The 12,606-nt window shown below is 51.0% G+C and overlaps 1 protein-coding gene across 1 annotated transcript in view; it reads left to right on the top strand.

Annotated features, from left to right (window-relative positions):
• The window catches only part of phlpp1 (PH domain and leucine rich repeat protein phosphatase 1), a 28,735-nt gene extending 16,191 nt beyond the window's left edge, over positions 1 to 12,544 (top strand). Inside the window, exons 2-17 of the mRNA XM_061294993.1 lie at positions 860 to 1,056; positions 1,462 to 1,587; positions 2,621 to 2,769; positions 4,773 to 4,919; positions 6,015 to 6,242; positions 6,758 to 6,960; positions 7,107 to 7,167; positions 7,442 to 7,537; positions 7,697 to 7,852; positions 7,923 to 8,123; positions 8,187 to 8,349; positions 8,447 to 8,577; positions 8,922 to 9,035; positions 9,289 to 9,483; positions 9,850 to 10,078; positions 10,265 to 12,544. Coding sequence (XP_061150977.1) covers positions 860 to 1,056; positions 1,462 to 1,587; positions 2,621 to 2,769; positions 4,773 to 4,919; positions 6,015 to 6,242; positions 6,758 to 6,960; positions 7,107 to 7,167; positions 7,442 to 7,537; positions 7,697 to 7,852; positions 7,923 to 8,123; positions 8,187 to 8,349; positions 8,447 to 8,577; positions 8,922 to 9,035; positions 9,289 to 9,483; positions 9,850 to 10,078; positions 10,265 to 11,581 — 3,713 coding nt within the window. The 3' untranslated portion in view covers positions 11,582 to 12,544. The remainder of the gene's footprint in view (positions 1 to 859; positions 1,057 to 1,461; positions 1,588 to 2,620; positions 2,770 to 4,772; positions 4,920 to 6,014; positions 6,243 to 6,757; positions 6,961 to 7,106; positions 7,168 to 7,441; positions 7,538 to 7,696; positions 7,853 to 7,922; positions 8,124 to 8,186; positions 8,350 to 8,446; positions 8,578 to 8,921; positions 9,036 to 9,288; positions 9,484 to 9,849; positions 10,079 to 10,264) is intronic.
• The last annotated feature ends 62 nt before the right edge of the window (positions 12,545 to 12,606 follow it).

Below are 12,606 nucleotides of genomic sequence, written 5' to 3'. Positions count from 1 at the left end.
ATTTTTGTGCCCCACACACACATTTGTGTTCACACTGAGGTGAAATATATGAGAATGAGAGGTCGGGGGGATTGCGCAACATTTTTGTACATAAACTGTTGCTCCGAATGATTTTTTTAAACATTGCCGACAGAGTACGACGCGACTCGTGAAAATAGACACCAAACAGAGAGACTGGACATGGCGGAGGCACCCCAAAACGGAGGTGGAGCTTGAGTGAAAGCAGGTGGATGTTTCAACACGGCGATAAGGCGTCGCGAGTCTGACAAGGAGGTCCGATAAGCAAACCCGATTGTCGGGTTTGGCGGGCTGCTTGGCGAGGTGACTGACGCCAGATCACAGCACAAGTGTACCTGGCACTGGATGGGAGATTATACTCGTCAAATCCAGACTATTCAGTTGCAATATTCAAAGTAGGACATGTGAGGCTTACGGTTGCGCTGAATGAATGTAGCTCGGATGCTAACCTGGGATGCTAACCCTGCTGTAAAAGTTGACCACCGTCGTCAACCTCTAATTGGGGTGTCGTTTGGGATTGGCTGCAGCCCACGTAAAACTGGATGGATGGATGGATGGATGGATGGATGGATGGATGGATGGATGGATGGATGGATGGATGGATGGATGGATGGATGGATGGATGGATGGATGGATGGATGGATGGATGGATGGATGGATGGATGGATGGATGGATGGATGGAAAGTTGCTTAATTCCCAAATGATCTCTTTTTTATTTTCCTGCTTCGTCTACGAAATCGACAAACGTCTTGCCAAGTCCAATCTCGTACAGTGTGCGCTCATTCTCGGCCAGAGAATGGACATTTACTCAACCCCTCCCTCCTCCCTCTCGCTCTCCAGGGAAGCCCCAAAACATCGAGAGCTCCGAGCGGGTGCAGCTGTCGGGGATGTACAACGTGCGCAAGGGGAAACTGCAGCTGCCCGTCAACCGCTGGACCAGGCGGCAGGTCATCCTCTGCGGCACTTGCCTCATCGTCTCCTCCGTCAAGGAGAGCCAGACGGGGAAGATGCACATCCTGCCGCTCATCGGAGGGAAAGTACGTTCTCCCTTTCAGATATGCTCAAGGCTCGTCCTTGATGGATTTGACCCAAACTCTTGTCGCATCTCGACACATGCCGTAATTGTTTCTGTCAACAACGGCTCGCTTCCTACCAGACTGTCGTCGCCCTTGGCACCACAGTCACGGACCGAGTCGGCGGCACGGTTACACTCTGTTGAACTGTACACACACAGAAGGATTTTCCATTGGAAATGTTTAACACGTTTAACCTCTATGGACGTCATTCGCCACGATAATCAATTCAAACTGAATACAAATAACAATGACAAAGCCTTATGGTCACATAACTTCGTCTTGAGCACGTTAACCGACCATTCGAGTAGCTCATGCCTCTCATTGTTTGTTTTTGTGTGTGTGTGCGTGTGCGTGTTTTGTCTGCAGGTAGAGGAAGTAAAGAAGCACAATCACTGTTTGGCCTTTAGCTCGGCCGGGCCTCAGAGTCAGACGTACTATGTCAGCTTCGACAGCTTCACGGAACACCTCCGCTGGCACAGACACGCCGCCAAGGTAAAAGCGTGAGATAACGTGTGCTTATTATGCGTGTGCTTCACATACGGGTCAACCGACCGCATTACTAAACACACGCACACCAAAAAAGCTAACACGAGCGATTACACGGCATGTGCAAGCGCAGCAAAGTGAGCGTACCTCATCGTGGTCCACACTTAAGTGTGGAACTCACGGTTCGCATCAACCTCCCTCCCTCCCTCCCTCGCGCCCTCTCCTTTCTCTCATTTGAACTCAAGTAGGTCATAGCCAGAAAACCTCTTTTCTAAATATGAATCGGGCCGTGCATGTCAGCAGCACCCTGAGGGACACTCATAATAGAAGCCTGCATAGAGGCGCTGCCTGCCAAGCAGCGACCACACATTAATTTTGCTCTCGCCTCGGAAAGAGCCGGACGCCGTCACGTCGGACGTCCAAGTAGGTGTCAGTAGCACGTTCTTTCAGACTTGAAGGTTTGTGAAATCGGCTTTGCCGGAGAGCGGCCGGTTTGCATTCGAGCACTGCCTCAAGCGAGACTCAAAGATGCCAACTGATGAAGGTCGCCGCCTCCTCACTCTGACGTCCGCCCTGAGGGAGAACTTCCCCTTTGAGATTTATGAGCTTGAAGATAAATATATTTTTTTATTTATCTGCCATCTCCCCTTTGGCGCTCAGTTACAATATGATAAGGGAAAAAAAAAATCACCTCTTCACCTCACACCTTTCAGTTTCACAACAACTAAAATAGAATTTGTCCATTTCTTCTGGGTCCAATTGTTGCTATCGAACAAGCGAGTGTCCGGTCCTGTCTGTATTTGATGCGCTAGCCAAGAAGCAAGCCATGCGCACGCATGCAGTTGGCCAGCTAACACGATGATGCGTTAGGTCACTGAACTAACCCGCTGCGCTTTTCCTTTCTTCTCGGCGAGTTGGAAAGCGATTGGTGCCGCTCGCCCCCTCGGCTCTAATCCGCATGCGCACAGCGTTGTCCAGATTATAATCTCCCTTAACCGCTCGCGTCTCTGTTCCCACGCGCTGGCCGGCCCCTTTCTAGATGGTGTCGCAGAGGATCAACTCTGTGGATCTGTCCTGCTGCAGCTTGGAACAGCTTCCCCCCAACCTCTTCTTCAGTCACGACCTCACCCATCTCAACCTGAAACACAACTTCCTGCCCGCCGACCAATGGCTGCAGCAGCTGCAGAGGTACCGCATTCATACGATTAAGCATTCTTCAGTTTGCTTAAAACATTTGTCTGATGGGGGGAAAAAAGTCACTCACAGCACAGCATAATAGCAGACCGTGACTGACCGCTTTGGACCGCTAAGGTGTCCCACCTGCAGTCTGAACAACAGGAATGAGGGGACAAAGAGGCTAGCAATGTAGCAGGCAGAGCCAAAGAAGCCCAGAAGGTCATATTCATCAGCGGGGGGGCGCTTTTAATGTGACTCCCTCTCGCCACGGCCGCCATCTGCTTACTGCCAACGTGTACAGTATAGCTCACGTGATTGTGCGGTCAGTCACGTGGATGCTCAAGATTGCCGGCGGATTCTGTTGATTCGAAGCGCTTGCGGAAAGAGAACACTCGTAGTTCTCAGAGGAAAAGTACGTGTCCGCGGGCTTCGCTTGTCTTCTTGTTCGAATGCAATGACAGGAATGCCCGAGCGCCGTCGCGCTTGTGGAAACGTACGATCCGCTCTCCCGTGCTGCTTTTTTTCGGATCAAATGGCGAACGCGTCGGGCTTCTGTGATCCGAAGTCAGAAGCGGAACATTTCCAATCGGACCGTAGCCCTGTGCGAGCAATTACAAAGTCAGTTTTTCATTTTTTTTTTATTGTGGGCGAGGCACAGCTTCCGCGCTCGCCAAATGCGGAAACATCCCCTTAGCGCTGCCAAACGTGAGTGGACTCGTCCTCGTTTGACTCAGCGCGATGACACAAAATGAGGTCAGTCAAGAGAAAGACGTGTTTAGCTGAGAGTAGAATTATTTTTGCAGAGCATGTGCATGAGTGCTTTTTTTGGGACTGTTTTGTGAAAGGCTGTTTTTGGGGTTGTGGAAAAAAAGAAAGAAATCACAAGCATTGCACGTGCGTGTGTGTGTGTGTGTGTGTGTATGTAACATCACACTTTTGGGAGAGCCATGCACGGACCCGCCGCCTGTCTCCTCTCTCTGCCGCCGCCTTTGCTCTGCTGGCCAAATACTTAGCGGCAGATCAGATAGGCAATAATCGGACTGGCCGTTTCCTTTGGCACCAAACGTTCCCAGCATGCATCTGTGAGCCTGTCTGAGCCTGAGGTCATTCCTCACCGGCCATGCAAATTCACTTGTAGCGCAGTACAAATATTGATGATGATTATCTGTTTTGTTTGAAATTCCACTTCGTTTGTTTGGTTAAGTTGTTAACGTGCTGGTTAAAAATTGTGATGAATGCCAAGTTGTGTATTTTGGTTGTCACCCATCCAATGTGTTTATTTTTTATTTTATTTTATTTTATTTTATTAATCCAAGTGAAATACGCCCTGTCTCTCCCCTTCTTGCATTTGAATGGTTTCGTCCACCACAGGCCATGCCACACCCCCCCTCCATTGAGTTTTGCCAAACTGTCCTTTAATCCTGCTCAGAGACAAACAGATTTGTTAGATCCTAAACTCGTTGCTGGAGATAAAATCGCTCGAGCGGCTTCGGGCGGATACGCAAAGGACGCAGGCGCATGTTCGAAGATGATGGCACGATAGGACAGACGAGCAGACGAGTAGGAAAGTGATACGGGTATTACTCAGCAGATTGCAGAGGTTGATGGAATGGCTGAATGACACGCGCACACACACACACACACACACACACACACACACACACACACACACATACACACTGCCCGCGGGAGTCACCCTCAGCAGGAATGACTTGCCAGCCCTGATCAATCGTGCAGACCTGGTTTTTTTTTTTGTCACCTTAGTGTGTGTATGTAAATAGTGGGATGAAAAAAAATCCATTGTGGGCAGTTTAAACAACTTGCCTCTTTTCAGGTATGTGAGTAAAAACAGATGAGGGAGTGTCTCCCCCACGTGAAGGTCACCCTTCTGCTTTGGGACGCCTCTCCAAATGTCAGCGCTCTCGGTTTGAATAGACAACACCGACGTCAGGGTTGTGTTTGCTAAACTGCAAGTCTCCATTAAGAGGCTCTTAATGCCGTGCGGTGTCTCTCAGGTTCTCTCGTCTGCGGAGCCTCAACCTGTCCAACAACCACCTCGCCCAGTTCCCGCTGGCCATCTGTGACATCCCCACGCTGACCGAGGTCAACCTCAGCTGCAATTACCTGCCCTCTGTGCCAGGCTCCGTGGGGGCCATGACCAAGTAGGTAACACTGGGGGTGCGAGTCACCTTGGTCTTTAGGGCGCAAAGTCAAACATACAGTGTGGCGCACACAAACAGAAAAAAGGACAATTTATTGAAGTACCCCTTTTATTTTTTTGTTATCGACAGAACTTAGGCGAGGTCGTCACGAGCTTCAAACTGGCTGAACTTTTCACCTGACCCCCGGGCGTCCAAAGTTTACATAGTCAAATGTAGCTGTTACCTAGTAACAAGCACCTGGCAGTGCAAACGCCGTGCGGCGCATCGCTAGTCCCAACACGCTCGGCCCCTTTTGAGGCATTCAGACGTCGTCTTCCCCGCCCCCTCGGCCGTCCGTCTCTGCTGTTTTTTTATTTTTTGGCGTATTAATTCTGGGCCTGTTTGATGCGTTTACTCGCTGCCTGCTTGTAGCACTCCGCTCCGCTTTGCTTTACAGGCCTCTTAAATCAAATTGTTGTTTTATGTCAGATGGGATTAGTTGAGGTTTTGTCTGGCGTGACCATGTGACCTAACACTGACTGATACCCGGATTGCGTGTCAACGTGTTTTGTGAAATATTTCATTTTGTTAAGGAGGAAGTTTCTTCTTGAGTCACGCGAGGATTTTTAAAATTCTGCATATGCACTTAGGGTGACAGACAAAAATTTCAAGCAAATCTGTTCGCCCAATCAAAGGCGGTGCAGCTCTGCTTACCTTTTGGCTTGGAAGTGAGAGCAGCTGCGCCCAAGTTTTCCTTTTTCACTTTATAATGTGTGTCTTGAAAGTTTTCAGCCTTGCTTTTATCATGGACAGGTGAGATTTCCCATCGCACAGCCAATCTATTGTTTTGAGATATGCGATGAGAAGCACTGCCATTAGCGAGGCGTGATTCCGCAGCTGCACTCGGACGGCTTTGATTGAACATGACCATAAAGGCACGCACAGGCCGCATGAGTGAGTGCGATGGATGAGAAGTTAATCTGTCGGAATGATCCTGTATGCTGCACATACCAGAAGTGGCCGCTTGGATGCTTGACGCCACCTGCTGGTCGTTTTATGCGACTTCATGGGCACTAATCATTGGTTTCTTTTCATTAATCTCCTCCACCCACACAGTTTGCAAACGTTTCTGCTCGACGGCAACAGCCTGACGGAACTCCCCGAAGAGCTGGGCACCCTCCAGAGGCTTTCGTACTTGGGCCTCTCCTTCAACCAGTTTGGCCACGTGCCGCAGGTGCTGGAGCGGCTGGCCTGCATGGAGAAGCTGTGCATGGCCGGCAACAACCTGGAGACGCTCACCCTGCAGAACTTCCGGCTGCTCCGCGTCAAACACGTCGATCTCAGGTAGAGATTGAACTTTGATTGTGCCTCTCGCGATGGGAAGAAACACAAGCCAGACCGCAGAGAATCAGGGAATGATTTGCTCGTCGTGACTCCGACGGCTGTCTGGCCGCCATAGGTGCACTATTTGCAAGTTAATGCCTCACTCCTTGTAACTTTGCTCAATCAGTAAAAAGAATCGGTAAAACAAACGTGCTTGCGACATGCTCACGTGGAAGAGTTTATAGGGCAGTTACTTTTGTGCGTGTCAGCATCGGAGTACTTTTTGAATCACGGGTTTTTACACAAGGCGGGGCGGCCTAGTGGGTCGCGTGTTTGGCTCGCCGTCGGGAGCTTTTAGGTTCAAATTTTCATTCTAGTTGCATTTAATGAAAGTTAGGTGGCATCCTGTTTAGAGTGTCGAGTATGATTGATGTGTTTGGCCGCCACTCGACGATTTGGATTTGTATACAAGCAATTAGAAAATGATGATACACCTAATATGCCCGCTTTTGAACACGTGTTCTGTGTTCCACCAGGCTGAATAAGATCTCCAACCTGGTGCCGGATGAGCCTGACCTGCTACGGCACGTCACCCAGCTGGACGTGAGGGACAACCGGCTGACGCAGCTGGATGCCTCGGTGTTTCCCCGCCTGGAGGTGCTTCACTGCGAGAGAAACCGAATCGCCGTCCTGAAGGTGAAGGGCTGCCTGCTCAAGGGCATCTACGCCTCCAACAACGGTGGGTCCCAAGCTCCTCCTTCCTTTCAGACCCAGCCGAGCGGTGTGAATATGTAACGTGGCGCGTGTCTCCCGTCCGTTTTCCCGGCTACCTGTTTTTGTCGACGTCCTTGCTGTAGGTTAACGGCTCTGCGTTTCTCCCCGCAGAGCTGCAGAGCCTGGATGTCAGTCCCGTGCCCTCCAATCTCAGTTACATGGACATCTCACGGTGAGAAAAATGCCAAGAAGATAAAATGACCTTTAATGTGAAATGTGGAAGGTGAGGTCAGTGGGAAGACAGTAATCTTCGAGTTGGATTTATGTTTCAAAGCACTTAATCAGAATCTCGGCCTTGAAAATGCTTCCACCGTGGCACCGTGATGAATTAAGCACACACGGAAGAAATATTAGCTGCCGCACTTTAACAAACTGCACACCATTTGTCATCATCATCGCCCTGTTTTTTTTTCTCTGCCCCCCCCCCCCCACCGCTCCTTCCAAAGGAACCTTATGGAGTCTTTGCCAGACTGGCTGTGCGAAGCGAAGAAATTGGAAGTGCTGGACGCCAGCCACAACCTGGTCGGCGAGCTCCCAGCGCGGTGAGTGTCTCTAAATGGAAAGCGGCACCGAGGGTCATAAATCACATCAGACACTCGCTTCCCCCAAATTGTAGAAGTCCCTTTGTACGCGGCACACCTCCCATATATGCTGGAGGTTCTCTGACAAAGCCATCTGGGTCCTGCTGCTTGATGCCGCAGGTTGTTATGCAGCTGCAGCCTGAGGAAGCTGAGCGTTGGACACAACCAGTTGCAGAAGCTGCCTGAAAGGGTGGAGCGCCCCCTGCTGGAGGTTTTGGATGTGCACCACAATCAACTGGTGGAGCTGCCTTGCAACCTGTTCCTCAAATGTGTCAGGTAGCTGCAAGAATGAGAATAATTTCCAGTGGGACTTCCTTTGTCATCGTCTTGTCATTGCGTTTTCCAGTTTACGATGCGTGAACGCTTCAGCCAACAAACTGGAGCACCTGCCTCCCTCCACGCTGTCCGAAGAGAGCCACAGCATCCTGCAAGAGCTCTATCTGACAAACAACCGCCTGACGGACAAGTGCGTTCCCATGCTAACGGGCCACTCGCACCTTCGGGTCCTTCACATGGCCTACAACCACCTCCAGACCTTCCCGGCAAGGTAAACGCTCACTGATACCAAAATTGGATCAATGATATAAATACTTTGTCCTCACTCCACCAGCAAAATGGCCAAGCTGGAAGAGCTGGAGGAGGTGGACCTAAGCGGCAACATGCTGAAAACTGTGCCCACCACCATCATGAACTGCCGGCGTATGCACACGCTCATCGCCCACTCCAACTCCATCGAGGTCTTCCCTGAGGTCATGCAGCTGATGGAAATGAAAGTAAGGCCACATGAGATACACGGCAACGAAATTGTACCGAAAGATGAGCTTGCCAATCGTTTTGCGTGAGCGTTTGCACGTCTTCCTCTGACGTCAGTGCGTGGATCTGAGCTGCAACGAGCTGAATGAGATCACGCTGCCGGAGAATTTGCCTCCAAAGCTTCAGGAACTGGACCTGACTGGAAATCCTCGTCTCAACCTGGACCACAAAACCCTTGAGCAGCTCAAGTGAGTTTTTTTTTTTTTTTGTGCCCAGGGCCACACTGGATTTTTAAAACCAGCAAACAAGTTCGAGGAGATTTAAAACAAATGTAAAATTTATGCGTAAAATGTTTGAAATTGTTTTCGTATTAAAATGATTCATTTCCATTCAGTTAAATCAATGTATATTTATGTCTTGTTTATATTGTTTATTGTAATGAGGTAAATTAATCTGAAATGAAAATGTGCATTTGAATTAATTTAAGGGACTGTTGGCGTGTTTTTTCTTTTCGTCCTACCTTTGTGTTTTTTTTCCTTCTCGCTTCTACGCAAGACGGCTGAATTTGCTCCGCTTCTTGTTCCTCTTCCAGTAATATTCGCTGCTTTCGTATTGATCCGCCGCCGACCTTCTCATCGAACGAGGCACCTGGCGGGCCCGCTGTGTGGAGTCACGGTTACACGGAGGCCTCGGGTGTCAAAAACAAGTGAGTTTAATCAGTCAATAATAGAAGGGGGGAAAAGAATCAGTGGAGGCTCTCGACTTTATTAAGGGTGCTGATAGAAAACATCTCCGCACGGACAAAGGGGAAAAAAAGAAGCAAGCCGTGCGTGCGCCTCTCGCTCAATATACGGGTTGGAGTGGCCTCGTTACCATGGTTATCAGCCTGCCGCGTAATCGATAGCGAGCAAAAGACGCATATGTCGACCCTTCACGGCCATTTTTCTTTCCTTTTTCAGATTGTGTGTGGCAGCGCTGTCGGTAAACAGGTTCTGCGGGAGTCGCGAGGCTCTCTACGGCGTGTTTGACGGCGACAGGAACGTGGAGGTGCCTTACCTGTTGCAGTGCACCATGAACGATGTGCTGGCGGAGGAGCTGCACAAGACCAAGAGCGAAGAGGACTACATGACCAACACGTTCCTTGTTATGCAAAGGTCCATCTCGTGTTTAAAAGCAGCTACGGATGTGTTGTGTTGGATCGTATGACTTATTATTATTACTTGTGACCTTAGTGAGACTAAGCACTGTAGAAAATGGTTAAATGTAATGATGGGAAAACGACGCTTCAAGATTCATGAACCAGTCGTGTTTATTGGGCTCTCAAGATGGCACTGATTTGCCATTTCTTAAACCAACAGTGCCACCTAGAGGAGTCAAAGAATACAACAACTGGTCCATGAAGCAAATTTAAAGTTTCATTTTCCCACCACTCATTACTTCAAGATAAAGCTCAGCTCCCAAACTTGTCGCGACCTTTACTGGGTCCGTAATTGTAGCTGCTCCCTTTGTTACCATCGCAGGAAGCTGGGAACGGCCGGGCAGAAGCTGGGCGGCTCGGCAGCTCTGTGTCACATCCGCCACGATCCCACCGACCCCAGCGGCTGCTTCGTTCTTACGGCCGCCAATGTGGGCAAGTGTCAGGCCATCCTGTGCCGCAACGGAAAGCCCCTGTCCCTGTCCCTTCTCCACAATGTCGGCCTGGAGGAGGAATATCGCCGGATCAGGCAGCACCGTGCCATTGTCACAGAGGTAAGGAGAATGTGTCACACTTTGCAGCACCTTTGGATGCCAGAAGATGGTGCCAAAAGCCCTGCGATGGAGGCTGAAGTCTAATTGGAACAAAAAAATATATATCCACGCATCCTGGAAGCTGCAGCAAACAAAAAAGCTATGAAATGACTACGTTCTAAATATATTTTGTAATTTTCCCCGCAGGACAACAAGGTCAACGGCGTGACAGACTCCACGCGCATCATGGGCTACTCCTTCCTCTATCCGTCTGTCATCCCGTCACCCTACGTGCAGACGGTCACACTCACCCCGCAGGACGAATTCTTCATCCTGGGCAGCCGAGGCTTGTGGGACGCCGTGTCCCCCGGCGAGGCGGTGGAGGCGGTGCGGAACGTGCCCGACGGCTTGGCCGCCGCCAAGAAGCTGTGCACGCTGGCGCAGGGCTACGGCTGCACGGACAGCCTCAGCGCCGTGGTGGTCCAGCTCAGCGTCAGCGAAGACTGCTGCTCCTGCTGCTGCTCGGACCCTCCCCGGCCACCTCCCAGCCCCGGCCTGGGCCCCTACCCGGCGTCGGCGTCCTCCGCGGGCATCAAGGAGCGCCCCTCGGACGGCTCCCTGCCCGTGCCGCCGTCGTCCTGCAGCGAGATGAGCAGTGAGATCAGCACCAGCGAGATGAGCAGCGAGGTGGGCTCCACCGCCTCGTCCGACGAACCCCCGCAGAGTTCCCTGGTGCTGCTGCACGAGCCGGGCCACCACCCTCCCCTGCACCTGCACCACCAGGCCCAGCCCATGACGCCGCCGCAGCAGCAGCTGCAGCAGCAGGCCCATGCCGCCCAGCCCTGCCAGTATCTGTTCAGCGGCCCCGAGCTACCCTTAGCCCGCGGCTGCTGCGCACTTCACCCCGCCTGTTTGGCCAGCTCCTTCCAGCGCCAGCTGTCCAGCGCCACCTTCTCCAGCGCTCTCTCCGACAACGGCCTGGACAGCGAGGACGAGGAGCCCATCGCCGGCGTTTTCTCCAACGGAAGCCGGGTGGAAGTCGAAGCGGATGTTCACTGCCTCAAATCCGAGTCGTCGTCCTCGCCGCAAGCGTCTTCCTTTGGCCGCGAGCGCGGCCTGCTGTCTCTTCCGCCGCCGCCGCCTCCTCCGCCGCCGTGCACCCCCGAGCCCCCTGATGAAGGAGCGGACATGAGCATAGCGGGCAACGAGAATGGGCCGGAGAAGGACGAGGCGTGGCAAAGTGGCGGCGACGGCGGCAAAACGACATCCGGAAAGTGGCGGGCCAACGGCTCGGTGGCTCGCCAGGAGAAGAGTCACAACCTCATCGAAGTGGCCGCCGACGCCCCTTCCAAGAAGTCCGGCGGGTATTTCACCGCCCCGGCGCAACCCGACCCGGACGACCAGTTCATCATCCCCCCTGAGCTGGAGGAGGAGGTTAAAGAGATCATGAAACAGCATCAGCAGAAGCAGCAGAAGCCGCCCGGGGCGGACCAGCCGGCGGACTACTTTGACACCCCGCTCTAGAACGCCAGCCTCATCTCAGCATGCACACCATTGACATCATCACCATGACGACACGCACCCCTGAGTACTCCAGAATCTTCCAAATCATCTTCCAAACTGCCTTTCGGTTCCTTTGCATTTTGTTTCCCAGCAGCTCCCTGATTGAAAACCACGCAGATGAGCCCTTTAATGAAACCGGCCCCTTTTGAACATCCTCTTTTGTTCATTCAAGCAATGGAACTTTTGTTTCTCTCCCCTTTTCCTTCCACACCCCAGTAACCAATACTAGTCTCTTTTTAGACATGCGTGCGTGTTAATATGCATCCCACGCTTCAGTTGAACTCGTTTGAACTCACCATATCGTTTGACTGGAAAGCAGCAGAAAACCTTTTTAAGAGCAACACACACACACACGCATCATCTTTTTACTCTCAACTTTGTGGAATGGTACACCGGTAACACCACACGTTGTAGATAAGGGCACTTACGATACTGTATTTCTTCAGTAATTCCTGGCTCTCGCTCGGCCGATCAAGTGGCATAGACCTTTTATTTGTATTTTTTTGGGTAGAAACTATGAATACTAACTCCTAGGAGTTGCATACTCTATATGGTGACTCAGTCACTTTTACTAATCTTCTCTGAGAGAAATGGTGATTTGTGTTTTTTTTCCAATGATTGTAAATAAGAGAAATGTTGTATACGGACGCTTCTAAAGGATCAATGTCGGTGAAGGCCAGCAAACGCCCTCGATTCGTGTCGGGATTGAAGGCGTTTGCTCGTCTGGAGGTTGACCATGGCTCCTTCCCCTCTTTTATAGAACCTTTCGACTGACTAAAACGACAACACACACGTGCGCAATTGCAGTTCAAAATATGTCAAGCAACAACAGTACAACTCTTCCCCCCTCTTTGTTTGAATTTTAATGCTCTGTAGTCGACACTGTATCTAATGAACATTAATAGACTGATTTTTTTTTTTTTTGTACACATACATGAAGATTGACATTCTATTTTCATAACACAACCCCCTCCCAGCAGTAATTG

This window comes from Syngnathus typhle, linkage group LG13 (assembly GCF_033458585.1).
Source record: "Syngnathus typhle isolate RoL2023-S1 ecotype Sweden linkage group LG13, RoL_Styp_1.0, whole genome shotgun sequence".
Classification (NCBI taxonomy): Eukaryota; Metazoa; Chordata; class Actinopteri; order Syngnathiformes; family Syngnathidae; genus Syngnathus; species Syngnathus typhle.
Note: the sequence above shows the minus strand (reverse complement) of the source record. Positions and strands in the feature narration are given on the sequence as shown.